Source organism: Pipistrellus kuhlii, unplaced genomic scaffold (assembly GCF_014108245.1).
Source record: "Pipistrellus kuhlii isolate mPipKuh1 unplaced genomic scaffold, mPipKuh1.p scaffold_m20_p_1, whole genome shotgun sequence".
NCBI classification, from domain to species: Eukaryota; Metazoa; Chordata; class Mammalia; order Chiroptera; family Vespertilionidae; genus Pipistrellus; species Pipistrellus kuhlii.
This window is the reverse complement of record NW_023425404.1, coordinates 94809639-94825353: the sequence shown is the minus strand read 5'-3', so window position 1 is coordinate 94825353 and position 15715 is coordinate 94809639. Positions and strand designations below refer to the sequence as shown.

Below are 15715 nucleotides of genomic sequence, written 5' to 3'. Positions count from 1 at the left end.
GCCACTTTATTATAAAAAGTAATAAAAATTTTAAGTAGGAATAGATAAGATAGGTAAGACACTAGAGGAAAATGGAAGAATATAAAGTTTTACATAATTATAGTACATTCATGGTCATGAAAACTCACTGTGGTAAAGATGGTAGCTCTCGAGGAGACAAAACGGCGGAAGAATAGATTCTGAGCCTTGTCCCGAAGCAGAAAGAGAGGGCAGCTGAGGGTCGTGCTGTGAGTGTTTATTAACAAGCCAAGAGACAGCCGAATACCAGGAGAAACTGGGGGCCGCGGACAGCGTGCCCCTGACAGGGAAGCACCCCCGGTGGGGCTGGGTCCCTTCCCGGAGCTACCTACCGGCGTGGACGGGGAAATCTCGCCATCTTGAAGGGAAATTGGATCATCTCAGAGACCTGAATATCCACAGCCGCAGCGACCACCAAGCAGCTGTGACCCCCAGAACGCTGCTCCCAGGAGGCGTGAACAGTTGGACTCAAAGGAGAGCCCCCACCGCACAGCAAAAAGGTCAGACTTTGCAGGGAGAGAGAGTGCTCGCAGCGAAGACAAAGACCTGCGCGGGCGCGCGGAAACTGGAGGACAAGGACGGTGATTACAAGTAGAAGCCCCCACTGTTGGGCGGGTGTCGCCCGTGAAAGTGGACGGGGCTCCTAATAGGGGAGATATCTAAAGAGCAACACGTTTGGATCTGACTCGGAGGGATATCGGAGAATTACAGAGATTACAGTTGGCTTGGACTTGCCCCTTGCGGCCCCGCCCCCCCCCCCCCCCGCAAATAGATCAGTGCGGGGGGGGGGGGGGGGGGGGGGGGGCGGGCGGGCGGGCTAGAGAGGCTTTAGAGCCCTGGAAGTCAACCTAGAAACACTGCCACCCAGAGGCTAAATCACAAATTGACCCTAGTGTAATAAAATCAAAGCAAGACCTGCTTAAAAACCAGGACCGGACTCCAACACTGAGCAGCAGTGAAACGCAGGGAACAGCAATACTGTCCGGAATGGGAAACAGGCGTGCCAAACAGAATGATAGAGGAAGTGAATGACCTTCATTACTGCAAATTTTATTTAAATTTTTAAAATTTTTTAATTTTTGTTTTTTACTTTGTTTCTTTATTTGCAATGTTTACTCAAGAAACTATTTTTTTTCTTTTTTCCTCACTTGATTTTACCTTTTTAATTATTACATTGTATACGAAATCAACATTATTACTACTACTATTTTACCTTTTTTATCTTTTCTTTTATTTTTATTATTATTTTTTAAATTTTTATTTATTTTTTTATTTCAGGATTACTGTTCCACAGTCTATATTTATCTTTCCTTCTCCAATGCTTTATTCTATCTCAACCCTACCTTTATGCCTTCACTCTCTTTCTAACCTTTTCCTTTGGTGCCCTGTTTATCTTAACCTTTTCCTGCTCTAGATTTTCCCCATTCTTTCTGTCTATCCCCTCCTAAAATTTCACCCTACTTGTGTATATCTAATTTCCAACCCCCTGCTCCAAGCCCATTCACACCTCCCTTGTCGCTGTCCTAAAAAAGTATTTCTCTCTATCCCTTTGTAGTTGTATGTTGAATGTTAACTATATTGAAGTTTTATGTTTTTTTGTAAGATTGGTTTGCCTATTCTTTTTGTTTGATTGTATGTTTTTGTTAGCTGGGTTCTAGTCACCTTTATTGGAGGTTATTAATATTGCAAACACATTTCTATTCAGTGCCTTGTGTGTTCTACCTGGTTGTGATGTATTTTGTGCCTTTAAATTAAAGCAGGAGAGAGAGAACTACATAACCAGACATCCTGAAAAGAGAGATCATGGGGAGACAAAGAACCCGCATATGAAAGAAAAGCAGGCATCACCAGAAAAGGAAGTAAACGAGTTAGAGGTAAGTAACCTAGCAGAGCAAGAATTCAGAGTAATGATCATAAGATGGCTAAAAGGAATGGAAGACAAATTTGAAAATATGACTAAGATGATAGCTCTCCACAAAATAATCTAAAAATGTAATGTATTTTAGTAAAAATTTCATCAGGATTTGCCTTAGAATTTAAAGTATCTGCAGAATATCTCATTATATAAATACTATAGTTATTTTATATTATTGGTTTTTTAAAATTATCTTCAGTTTTCTTGCTATATAAATATCTTGATGAATATTCTTAGTATATACACATGATTTTTTAAAATATAAATTCCTAAAAGTAGAATTGCTGAGTCAAAGAGTAAGTACATTGTTAGGACTCCTGATGGGAGTTCCCATGTTGAGCACTCAAAACATTTATTGAATGAGATTGCACACACATTATCTATTAATTTGATGGGTGAAAAACCCCCCACCTTGTTTACATAAGCATTTCTTTTTATAATATTTGCTATTTGTCTTAGAATTTTACTGATGGGTTCTTTTCTCATCCTGGAATTTACTTTGGTATCTTTTTAAAACATGACTACCATATTTTCCAGAGTATAAGACGACCCCCCTAATTTTACAGTTAAAACATATGGTTAGGCCTATATTCGCTGTATAAGACTACCCCCCACTTCTGAGGCAACACCAGTTCTTTTTTTAATAGATCGCCTCTCTAATTCAGCCAATCCAAGCAGGCTTTTTGTGCATGCAAATTATACATGTTCTGTACCCGAAGCTACACTGTGTTCTAGTAAAAAGCCTGCTCAGATTGGCCAGAGTCAGAGAGGCGGTCTATTAAAAAAAGAACTGGTGTTGCTATGTTTTAACTGTAAAATTAGGGGGGTTGTCTTATACGCCGGAAAATACGGTAGCTACTCACTAATTTTTAATATTTCATACCTTTCCAAACAATCTATATTATTTTATCATATACTAAATTTTTAAGTATACAATTAATGGTCCTGTATGTAGGTTTTATTGTTTCACTATTCTATCTGCCTGTTTTTATACCTGGTATTAACACCATACTGTTTTATAATTTTAACATTAAAGGTTTTACTACCTAGTAGGGAAATCTTCCAAGATTTCCTTAGCTATTCTCTAGTATTTACTCTTCCCTTTCATATGTATAATATTCTCCTTCACTTATTTGAGGCCCACTGGCAAAACAACAGGAAATTCTGATACTATTGATATAGGAAAGTTCATTAAACATGATCTTTATTAAGATTTCAAAGGAATTTTTAAAAAAAGATACACTAATATACTGACAATCTCTTCCTTACACATTACAGCATTGAAAAAAAATTTATTATTTTTAGAGAGGAAGGGAGAAGGAGAGAGAAACATGATGAGAGAAAAGATGAGATCATTGACCAGCTGCCTTCTGCACACCCCCCACTGGGGATTGAGCCCACAACCTGGGCATGTGCTCTGACTGGGAATCAAACCAGCAACCTCTTGGTTCACTGGTCAGTGCTCAACCCCCAAGCCACATTGAGCAGGCTAGAATTATTATTTTTGCCTAAAGCATCTATTTCATATAAATTTTAAAAATTTAAGGGGAACCTCACAACTTCACATGTGAACCATATAGTACTAACTTTAACAATTCACCCCAGTTTTCCCCATAAGTAGCCTGTGGTGACCTCTGAAAATGGTTGGCTGTTTTGTCTGATCCAGCAAACCCCACAAAATCATGCAAATCAAGAGGTTCAAATCTTCGTGTTCACTTTAAGAACACTCATGGAACTGCCCAGGCCACCAAGGATATGCATATCAAAAAGCCACCAAATATCTAAACTAGGGGTGTCGAACTCAATCAGAGAAGGGGCCAAAATCTAAAATCCAGCCTAAATCGCGGGCCGAATGGTTTACTGAACAGTCATAAACTGTCATTGTGATGGAAACGCAGCGGAGTGCAGTGATGACAGCGCGGTGCGGGCCACATTGCAAGGCCTGGCGGGACGGATTTGGCCCGCGGGCCTTGTGTTTGACACATGTGATCTAAATGATGTCACTTTACAGAAGCAATATGTGCCATTCCATTGCTACAGTGGTGCAATTGGTAGGTGTGCGCAGGCCAAACGTGGGGCTGGACACAGGATGAGCGGCCCAAATAGAGTGCTGGATTTCTGCTGCACACACTTAAAAATGCAGAGTGTGATGCTGAACTTCAGGGTTTAGATGTAAAATCTCTGGTCATTGAGCACATCTCTGGTCATTGAACCAAGTTCCCAGGATGCAGCGCAGAATTTACAGAGCTCATGGCAGATGAAGCCACAAACGAGCTCTCCCGGCCACATTGAGATGATCCTTACTGAAAAGGAACAGACTGTTTCTAAACCAGGAGAGGAGCATAGAAGAAAAGATATCCTAGAAGAAACTAAAGAAACAAAAACTTATGGCCCTGGAGTACATTTAGCATTAAATGCTAATAAAGGTAAAAACAAACAAACAAACAAACAAAAAACAACAACAACAACTCACCCCAAAGTTTTATTACCTTTTGTCCTCGCTTTACTGGCTGCACAGCTGGGGCATTTTTGTTTGTGTTCTGATGCGTTTCAAGGTGTAGAGCATTTTCTTTTTCTTTGTCTTTTCCCTCTATCATTTCAAAATCCCCTAAGTCACTTGGAAGCTTTTTCTTCTTCAGTTCCCTAAATGTAAGTGAAACAAAAACATCTAATTCTTAGAATTTCAAACTCTTAGTGCCTAAAAAAATTACCTGGGGAAGGGAACATGTACAGCATATAACAGATCATGGCTTCTGCTTTACCTGATAATCACCAGCTACCATATACAAAGAAGCAATCATCATCACAAAGGAAAAAAGCTTAAAAATTTTCTCTCATGGATTTTTCATTTTTTCTGTCAATTAGGCTCAACACACTGTCACCCTCGACTTGCCCTTACTTAGTAGCTACATTCAGTCCCTTAACACCTTACAGCCAGGCAACAGGATTTGTAGTCTTTGTAATTAACATGGCCTTGGCAGATCTTAGCTCTTTATTTTATTTAAAAAATATATTTTTATTGATTTCAGAGAGGAAGGGAGAGGGAGAGATAGAAACATCAATGATGAGAGAGAATCATTGACTGGCTGCCTCCTGCATGTCCCCCACTAGGAACTGAGCTCGAAACCCAGCCATGTGCCCTGACTTGGAATTGAGCAGTGACCTCCTCATTCATAGGTCAGTGCTCAATCACTGAGCTACAATGGCCAGGCAGATCTTAGCTATTTAATAAAACATTTGTTGAATGGTTGGCTGAATAAATGGATAAAAAAATAAGCAGATTAAGGATGAAAGGGAAATTCTATTGCTGTGATATTTTTCATGTTCAAACCCTCTATTCCCAATGTCACTGTGGTAGGCCAGGTCCTCAGCACTTCCCGCCTGTTTTCCTCCAGGGATTTCCCCCAAAATCTTTTCTACATGAGCTTCTAGATTAATTTTCCTTACCTATTTGCCTATGTCACATTCTCATTCAAAATCTTCCAAAAGTCCTCTTCACATTACTTTCAAGATTAAGTCCAAAATACTTATCTTGTCATTTTAAGTTTCCAATGTAAGTTCTACTTTGTCAATCTTATCTACCAGGTCATAAACATGAACTTTCTGCTCCTTTCACCTCCATCTATTCATCATTTCCTCAAAAGCACTATGCATATTGCTTCCAAATTCCCATTCCCTTGTGTTCATGTTAATGCTCCTTGTGTCTCTGTATTTTCATTTACTTAAGTGCTAATATATTTTCAAGGAATACTTCTAATGGTATTTCCCAAAACACCTGAACTCACAGCAATTTCTTACTCCTTAACTACTGTATCAATTTCAGATAACACTATACTTGACCCCCGAACAACACAGGTTTGCACTTAATATGCCCAGTAGAAATGGACCCATGCAGTTCAAACCCATATTATTTAAGAATCAACTACAGTGGTGCCTCACACAACGAACTTAATTCGTTCCAGGAGCAAGTTTGTTATGCGAAAAGTTCGTTATGTGAAACGCGTTTTCCCATAACAATACATGTTAAAAAAAATAATTCGTTCTGTAGCATAAAATATGCTAAGATGACATAAAAAAAGATAAATTTTTTGTTATTATTTTTATTTAGATACATCTAAAAACATAATTTTTTAAAAAAACACACACATTTTTTAAATTTTAAGACAGACTAAGTAGAGTCTACCGAATCTTGCACATCTTCATCCATTTTCTGCTTTTTGGCCGATGGTTTCATGAAAAACCTGTCCAAAGTCGTTTGTTTTTCTCTTTTCTCCAACATCTGCCGGAAATAACGGACAAGAGTATCGGAGTAAAGATCGTTGATCCTGTTTGCTTCAGCTGAATCCGGATAGTGGGCATTGGTAAACTCCTGAACTGCTTTCCATTTGACCAGGATGTTCTTGATGTCAGCAGTTGGGATTGGTTGATTGTTTGATTGTTGCTCCTCGTTATCAGATGACGCTTCCCTTTGAGCATTGTCCTGTTTCATTTCAACAGAAATCACCTTCCTGCTTTTTTTAGAAGCCATGATATAAAAAAAATATTGAGTTTAACTTAAAAGGACGACTGCCGTGATACGTGCGTGATTTAATTCGTAATGAAGAACGATTGCCGCGATACGTGCTTAAGTGCAGTGACTAACGACTGCCTGCAGTGCCTGCGCGGAAGGATGCAATACATCGGCAGCGATCGTGGAAGCTCGGGCGAAGCAGTCGTGGAAGCTCGGGCGACTTCGTTGTGTGAAACGAAGTTCGTTGTATGAATCATGAAATGAAGTTCGTTGTGTGCAGCGTTCGCTGTGCGAGGCGTTCTTTATGCGAGGCACCACTGTATATTTCAATCCGTGGTGAGGAATCCACAGAGGCTGAGGCCAGATTGTAATTATCCAGTATGAGGATTTTTGACCCACGTTGTTCAAGGGTCAATACAGATTTATGGCTATTTCTGAATGCAAGACTCAAAAAAGTTTTTGTTTGTTTTGTTTCTAGATTCATTTATTAAGTTATTCATGTTTCAGTATATCAACAATAACAATCACTGTTCATAATGAAGTAAAGAGGGGCTCCTGGAATGTGGGCAGAGAGGTTGTTAGAGATAATTAAAGGGGGTTATGGGAAGGAGGTAGAGTAGAAAGGAGCATTTGAGAAAGATGAAGAATCCAAGTGCAGGGACTGCTGCTGTGAGTATGAAGACTCAATATAAACAATGGCCGTAACTTTAAAGGCTGACTAACATCCTGGACAGAGAAGTAACGTCAGTCAGGATTTTCCACCTTTACTTCCAAAACAAACTCCGTATCTTTATTTATTTATTTTGAAAAATATTTACTGATTTTTTACACAGAGGAAGGGAGGAAGAGGGAGAGCTAGAAACATTGATGAGAGAGAAACATTGATGAGCTGCCTCCTGCACACTCCCTACTGGGAATGTGCCTGCAACTAAGGTACATGCCCTTGACCAGAATCAGACCTGGGACCCTTCAATTTTCAAGCCCATGCTCTATCCACTGAGCCAAACTGGTTAGGGCTCAACGCTGTATCTTTAAATCTCAGTGTCTCCATTCTTTTCCTGAATTGAGATTTCCCTTTCTGTCTGAGCTAAAAGATTTGTTCAGTCTTTGGGAAGAGCTGCTTAATAAATGATCACCACTGAAATATTGACAATTTAAGTAAGGATTAGCAGTGGGGCAGAAAATACTTGGCATAATTTGAGTACCTAGTGGGAACTGTAGAAGGAGCTGCTGTCGAGTGGGGTAACTTTTTCTAATCTGTTTCAGGCTTAAAAGAAGCCAGGTAACAGAGACAGGGTTGGCTGTACCTCATTAAAACCGAAGCCACATGTGGCTATCAAGAACCTGAAACATACCATGATGGTGAGAACTAATTTTCAAATTTTATATTATTCTTTTAAAAAAAAAATATTGTTCAAAGTATCACATATGTTCCCTCTTTCCCCCCATTGCTCTCTCCCCCTGAAGCCTTCATCACCCACTGTCTGTGTCCTTGGGTTTTGTCAAAAGCTTCTTGATGGCATGAATTGTATATTTTACCTTTTTGTATACTAGCTTTAGTCTTTTTCACTTAAGAGTGGTTGTCTCACTGGTCCCATTTCTTCTGCCTCTACCTTTCTATCTGCCTGCTATATTTAAAAACTGACAACAGTGTGGTGACTGCAGGTGGAAGGAGAATGGGGGGAGGTGGAGGAGGCTATACGGGGGATAAATGGTGATAGGAAAAAATAAAATAAACTCATATCTGCATCCTTTAAAAAAAGTGTTTTCTCTTATGTAAAACTTTCCTAATTAATTTCAAGTGTTCCTACTTATTCTTGTCAATAATATCCTAAAATTAGTCTGTCAATTTAATACATTGCAATCACTATTATACATATTTATGTAATAAAAAGTCCTTCTCAGGTCATCTGATACATCTCACTGATTAAGGTATAAAACAGAAAAACCTCTTAGAGCTAAATATTAAAAATGAAATATGATTTTATGCCCTAGCCTATGTCGCTCAATGGTTAGAGAATCGAGGGTTCGATTTCTGGAAAAGGTCGTGTTTCTGGGTTGTAGATTTGATCCCTGGCCTCTCCCTCTCCATCCAACTCTCTGTAGAAATCAATGGGAAAAAAATATCCTCAGGTAAGAATTAACAAAAAACCCCAACAAAATTAAGATTTATGGCAAATCTTGGCAATTTAATAAGGGAGGTCTTTGGAATAGCAAGGTGACCTGTCATAACTAAATTGTTGATAAAAAAATAATTACATGCTTTTCAGTTAGATAATACAAATATATTTACCTTCTTTCCTTTGCTGACAAATGTCTCCGGCTCTGTAATTTATTGTCACTCTATTAAAAAGAAAAGTAAATACAAAAAATATCACTACTAATTTTTCAAAAAATGAAACTGAAAAGTAGAAAATTATTCTATTCACTGAGAAGGACATGTTGTTCTTCATAAAACTTTGAAACAGCTTACCATATTAGAAGATTCTTCTTTTGAAGCCAATTTCTGGAGGGACCTATGAAAAGAGGAATCCATTAGCCTGTAGAGGCATTTACAAAGTCCCAAAACATTCCCAAATCATACCCTTAATTACTGACAATCCTACAAATTTTCAAATTATAAAAGATCTAATTGCTTACTTATTTCCTCCCACTTTTAAATATATTCTTAAATAGCTGACATCTATTGAACACTTACTATGTACCAGCTAGATGCTTTACATGCATATTATCTTCACCAAAATCCAATGAATCAGATAATAATTTTCACCAAGAATAAAACTGAAGCTTAGACATAAAGCAACTTGCCCAAGGATATACCCTGAGACTCAATTCTGATCTGACTCCTAAGCCATTTTTATCTACTCCATTGATAATGCTTTTATAACTATGGTTTTGTTAATTTGATGATCAGTTAAAGACATTAAAGACTCAAACACCTTATGTTTTGCATGGCAATGTCTTTCTTATATTATTAGCATTTATAATCATTTACTTATTTCTATTTTGACCTAGTTTAGTCTTTTTTTTTTTTTTTTTTTTTGTATTTACTGTATTTTTCCACCCTGGGTCCTGGGAATTTCTTTAAAGAGACCAGACCTCCAAATTATATTGTAAAAAAGATAATAAAGTCAGAGAACAAAGTAAAAGTACTAAGGTCAAGTCTTAGCATTATCTTTTTAAAGATTCACTTGTCATCATTCCCAACTTACAAAATAAAACTTACAATTATAGTTTTAAAATTACCTCTGGGACTGAAGGTGGGACAAGTCAATGGTAGTATCAGGATAATTTAATATCTCTTCCCCTTCATCCTTCATTTCACCAACAGATTCCTGATCTTTTACTACCTCTTCAGATTCTCCTTCATCTTCGGAGCTTTCTTCCTGCATTAGTTCTTCATTTAGCTCATCTCTACCACTATGAATATTAATGCCCTCCTGGTCAACCTGAGACACGAATTCCACTTCCACAGGAGTTTCCTGTAATTCCTCTTTATCTTCTTCACTGCTACTGTCTCCTCCATCTGTAGAATTACCATCAGAAAAGTCAGAGTGCTATCACCATAAAAAGCTAGATGTTTCCTTGAAAACTTCAAAAAATATCCTACTGATTCCCTGTTTCTCTCAAAGATTACCAGGAAATGCCTGTTCATCCCCACAGGGTTCTTTGATTTACACTAAAGGATACTCTGTGCCATGAACTGGTTGGAATAAATGATCTCCAATACACTTTATGACAATAAACTTTTTGGACACTGCAATCATCTATATATATAAAAGCTTAAGCAACCAAATGACCAAATGACTGGTTGCTATGACATGCATTGACCACCAGAGGACAGACACTCAGAGCTCAGGATCGGGCTCCCTCCTGTTTAGATTGGGCCTGTAGGGATCAGTCTCCTTCCAGTCTGGATTGGGCCTGCAGGGGCTGGGCTGAAACAGGCTCTCCAAAATCCCCTGAGGGGTCCCGGATTGCAAGAGGGCACAGGCCAGGCTAAGGGACCCCATCAGTGCACAAATCTGTGCACCAGGCCTTTAGTTTCTAAAATTAAAACTATAACTTGTCTTTGTTAGGGTATTTCCAAAAAGGAGGACAGCAGAGTTCTAAAAATTCTGTTGCTTTTATTATAATTTGCACGTGAAAACTGAAATTAGATAATATGGTATATAACTGGAACACAGCATGTGTTCACACTCTGGCAAAAGAAACACTATCAGTAATATGGTCTAGTTGCCTCACCTATAATATGAGATACCACCATCCATCTGACAAGGATGGTTTTGAAAATTGAATAAAAAATAATGTAAATAAAGCACTTTATATAGTATCAGAAACAGATTGAAAATTAAAAAAAAGACTTGTTGCAACAGTAGTCGTAAATGAAACAATGCAATATTATTCCCCAAAAAGAGTGACCCTATGAGAAAGATAATTATAAATGTAACTTAGATATTTTCTTTAGTTCTTTCAAGTAAATAGGTAAATTTATTCTAGTAACCATAGTTGCTCTCCACAAGAAGCAAATATATTAAACAAGTTAAATTACCTTAAAGGAAATTGTACTTGTTATGAACTCATCTTTGCATCACCTCTAAACCCTAAAATAAGTGCTCATTCATATTTATGAATTACACAATAAATACTGAAGTTTTATTATATAAATATATGCTCAAGTGTATTAGTTATGGATCTAATTACTTCATAATTCACTAGGATTACAAGCATATTTAACATGTCGCAAAACAAAATTCAGTAAATAAAACTTCAATTATCCAAAAGGAGCTATAACTTTTTAAGAATTTAGAAGCAAAACTAGACAACAGAAAACATTATTAGGCACTTTATTAAAGTTTGTAAACTACCTAGTTGTTCCATTTCTTCTGATATGAGTTCACTTGTGCAACTTGCCAATGTCTCCATGTCTTCATCTTGCACTCTGACTTTTCGTTCACCTCGGTGTCTCCAAACACAAGACTCATCTACCTATGGAAATGATATCTTTTCATTAATGGAACTTTAAGTGAGGCTAATGAAAATCAGAAAAAATAAAATAAAATGAAGAGCTTGGCTGGTGTGGCTCAGTGGTTGAGCACTGATCCTTGAACTAGAGGGCATGGTTTGATTCCCGGACAAGGCACAAGCCTGCACTGCAGGAGGCAGCCAATCAATGATTCTCATCACTGATGTTTCTATCAATCCCTAAAAATCAGTAAAAACATATTTTAGAAAAATAATAATGAAGATGAAGAGTACCTTAAAGAGGAAGCTAAATCCCAGCATTAGATATGACGGAGGAAGAAAATTCTTTTTTCCTACAAAAGATAATGCACATAAATGTTTTACAAACCTGTTTTCTTCATTATATGCTTGCAAGATATCTGACACCAATGGTTACACTTGTTTTGTTTTATCTTTTATCTGGAAAGAGGAACATTTCCCATTTACAGAAATTGGCATTATGTAAGGAACAGGAATTAAGATAGAAAAATACGATTGTTTGCTCTCATCCTTTGGGTTAATCAGATCCTGAATAATCAATTTTTAGGAAAAAAGGTATGTTATACTTTCTTACCCTTATAACTTTAAACTATTTGAAGTACAATTTCATCAATAAAAACATATATGGATGACATGACAAGTGCTAAATTTGCCACAGCATAGTAATTTTCCTTATTTCATAACAGATTTCAAATGTATGAAATCAAGACAAGAGTCTGTTCTGAGAATATTACCAGATGGTCCTCAAACCAGTTCCTATAACCCATTGACAATCATTACCTCTTATCATGAAGCTTCCTGTTGTCAAATATTCTCCAGTTGGTGCTGTTTTAGACACCTGAGGGACACAGTAATACATTATACTTTTATCATAAGTAGTTTTAATAAATATTTTCAGTGAAGAAAGTCATATTCAAGTAAGTAGTGCTGTGTTTTGCAAAGTTTACAAATTTAACAAAAATTATCAACGCTGATGGTATACCTCTCTTCAATGATAAATATATCCTTTGCTGTAACAATGAAAAAAAAATATTAGAACATATTACATCGATAATTTTCAAATGTCTTGGACTAGAGACAGAACTGGTCCACACCATTCCTCTAGTGTGAGATATAACAATGAAGTAGTTTAGTAAGTTTACTATATAACTATACTTACTAAAATAAAACTATATTTATTAAATAAAATTCTTTTCTGAGATATTCTTTTTGGTAATAAAATAATCTTTTATTTTAGGAAATAAAAATGATAGCAGATTTTAAAATATATTCTAATTTGATAAAATAGAAAGTGAGCAAGATAATTCCACAACTAAAAATAGATCATACTAGAGACCTGGTGCATGAAATTCGTGCACAAGGGGATGGGGAGGGGGGTGTCCCCTCAGCCCAGTCTGCACCCTCTCGAATTCGGGATCCCTTGGAGGATGTCCGACTGATGGTTTTGGCCCGGTAAACCGGCAGTTGGACATCGCTCTCACAATCCTGGACTGCTGGCTCCTAATCACTCATCTGCCTGCCTGCCTGCCTGGTCACCTCTAAATGACCCCTTCCCACTGCCCTGCTGACCTGATCGCCCTTCACTGCCCCTCCTGTCGGCCTGGTCGCCCCTAACTGCCCCCCTGCCAGCTTAATTGCCCCCAACTGCCCCTCCTTTACCCCCCGCTCTGCTGGCATGGTTGCCCCACACAGCCCGCTGTTCAGTTGTTTGGTCACTCCTCACTAACCCCCTGCCAGCCTGGTCTTAGGCAGCCATCTTGTGAGGGCATGATGGTCAATTTGCATATCACCTCTTTATTATATAGGATATCTCTGAAACCTCCAAATCTGAGAGTATCTTTATTAGTCATAGTTATGCAAAGGATTAAAAGCATATTTAAAAAAACTACTCATGAAAGAATTAAAGTCACTTTTATAACAAGACTGAGGCAGAAAACCTAATCTCAGAGGTGATATTAATTTCCTACAAATCCAGTATCACTGCATAGCAGAAAATAATATATAAATGAAATAATATATAATAGTATTATATACAATAATATATAATAATAGATAATATTATGCCGAAACCGGTTTAGCTCAGTGGATAGAGCGTCGGCCTGCGGACTGAAAGGTCCCGGGTTCGATTCTGGTCAAGGGCATGTACCTTGGTTGCGGGCACATCCCCAGTAGGGGGTGTGCAAGAGGCAGCTGATCGATGATTCTCTTTCATCATTGATGTTTCTAACTCTCTATCCCGCTCTCTTCCTCTCTGTGAAAAATCAATAAAATATATTTTAAAAAAAAGAAAAAAAATATTATTATATAATATATAATAATATATAATATAAATAGAAAATAATATAATAGAAAATAATATATAATATAAAAATGAAACAAAAATGTAAGGAAGGATAATGGTATTGAATTCTTTTACCACATGCTTTGGGACCTTACAAAAGTATATCACTATCTATCTATATAAAAGGCTAATATGCAAATTGTCCCCACGAGAGTTTGACCAGGAGACTGGGAATTTGATCACTTGCTATGATGTGCACTGAACACCAGGGACAGCACAGAATGAAGGAAGGCCCCAGCTAGCAGCTGGGGAAGGAAGGCCCTGTCCAGCAGCCAGAAGGCCCCAATCGGCCCTGATTACAGTCCAGGCCTAGAGACCCTACCTGTGCACAAATTTCATACACTGGGCCTCTAGTTAATTATAATTCTTGAAAATGTATATCAATAGCAGTGTGAAGTCAAATAAGGAATGAAGTATCATCACAAAAAGTAGCATAAGCATAAAGAAGGACAATCACTAACCCTAGTTGGTTTGGCTCAAGGGATAAAGCATCTGCTTGTGGACTGAAGAGTTCCAGGTTTGATTCCCAGTAGGAGGTGTGCAGGAGGCAGCTGATCAGAGATTAATTCTCATCAATGATGTTTCTATCTTTCTCTCTCCCTTTCTCTCTGAAATAAAAATATATATCCTACCTAATATAAGAGTAATATGCAAATTAACCATCACTCCACCCCACAAGCCATGCCCACAAGCCAATAAGAGCGAGTATGCAAATAAACCCAACCAAGATGGCTACAGCCACAGAGAGCAGGAGGGAGGCATTTCCCCAGCAACAGAGGAAGCCAAGCTTTCTGCCTGCCGTAGCCGGCCTAAGCCTCCATTCAAGGCTACAAAGTTTCAATCATAGAAGGTAAACAAATCCAAACAGAAATTGTTGCCGCCAGAGGGCAAGCAGGAGGATTGGCTCTGCTCCAGACTACAAAGTTTCAATTGCAGAAGGTAAATAAATTCCAGATACCAGGGCTTCCGCTTGGGTCCCTGGGGGGAATGGCCGGCCTGCAAACTACCACAGGCCCCTCGCTCAGGCCGCCTCATGCCCCAAGGAAAACCCTACCCTTATCTGGGACACCCTTCTGGGCAAACTAGCTGACCCCCACCCATATTCCAGAACTCTATCCTATCTAATAAAAGAGTAATATGCAGATTGACCATCACTCCAACACACAAGATGGCTGCCCCCATGTGATAAAATATCCTGCCCTTATGTGGACACAAGATGGCCAGCAGGGGAGGGCAGTTGGGAGGGACCAGGCCTGCAAAGAAGGGCAGTTGAGAGGGAACAGGCCTACAAGGGAGGGCAGTTGAAGGTGATCAACCCTGCAGGGGAGGGCAGTTAGGGGTGACCAGGCCCCCAGAGGAGGGAAGTTGGGAGCAAACAGGCGGGCAGGGTAGCAGCTAGACATCAATCAGACTGGCATTGGAGTGGTTAGGGGCAATCAGGAAGGCAGAGCAGTTGGGCGCCAGCAGTCCTGGATTGTGAGAAGGACGTCTGACTGCCCGTTTAGGCCTGATCCCGGTGGAATGGGACCTAATGGGCAGTTGGACATCCCTCGAGGGGGTGCAGGCTGGGCTGAGGGATAAACTCCCGCCTGCCCCTGTGCACAAATTTCGTGCACTGGGCCTCTAGTGTGTGTGTGTGTGTGTGTGTGTGTGTGTGTGTGTGTGTATTTATTTATTTTTTTTAAAGGAACAATCACTAAAATTGAATGAGTACAAAACAACTGGATATACCTACTTTTCTGAAAGGGCCAAAAGGAATCCAGAAAATTCGAACAAGTATGAACAGAAGAAAGATGTTTTAGGTCAGTATGTACATCATAATTAGAACACTCTCTATTCCATGTAAGTGCATGGATCACTCTCTCAATTAGGTTTCTGCAGCTCAAATCTTACCTTCCCAGATACTTTATTCAGAATGGCAACCCCT

The 15715-nt window shown here is 38.7% G+C and overlaps 1 protein-coding gene across 15 annotated transcripts in view; it reads right to left on the bottom strand.

Moving 5' to 3' along the window:
- NEMF (nuclear export mediator factor) overlaps positions 1–15715 on the bottom strand; it is an 81475-nt gene that overhangs the window by 10855 nt on the left and 54905 nt on the right. For 12 of the 15 annotated variants that reach the window (XR_004991314.2, XR_004991315.2, XM_036457548.2 and 9 more), the window contains 7 exons: positions 12228–12285; positions 11703–11761; positions 11312–11432; positions 9690–9969; positions 8917–8959; positions 8737–8786; positions 4423–4576 (listed from right to left, as the gene is read on the bottom strand). Coding sequence is in view for 13 of the 15 variants with exons in the window: in XM_036457548.2 (XP_036313441.1) it covers positions 4423–4576; positions 8737–8786; positions 8917–8959; positions 9690–9969; positions 11312–11432; positions 11703–11761; positions 12228–12285 (765 nt within the window). In the remaining 2 variants the exon portion in view is untranslated. Of the gene's footprint in view, positions 1–4195; positions 4258–4422; positions 4577–8736; positions 8787–8916; positions 8960–9689; positions 9970–11311; positions 11433–11702; positions 11762–12227; positions 12286–15715 lie in introns of those variants that run through there. The other 3 variants (XM_036457589.2, XM_036457515.2, XM_036457528.2) reach the window with 3 other exon arrangements.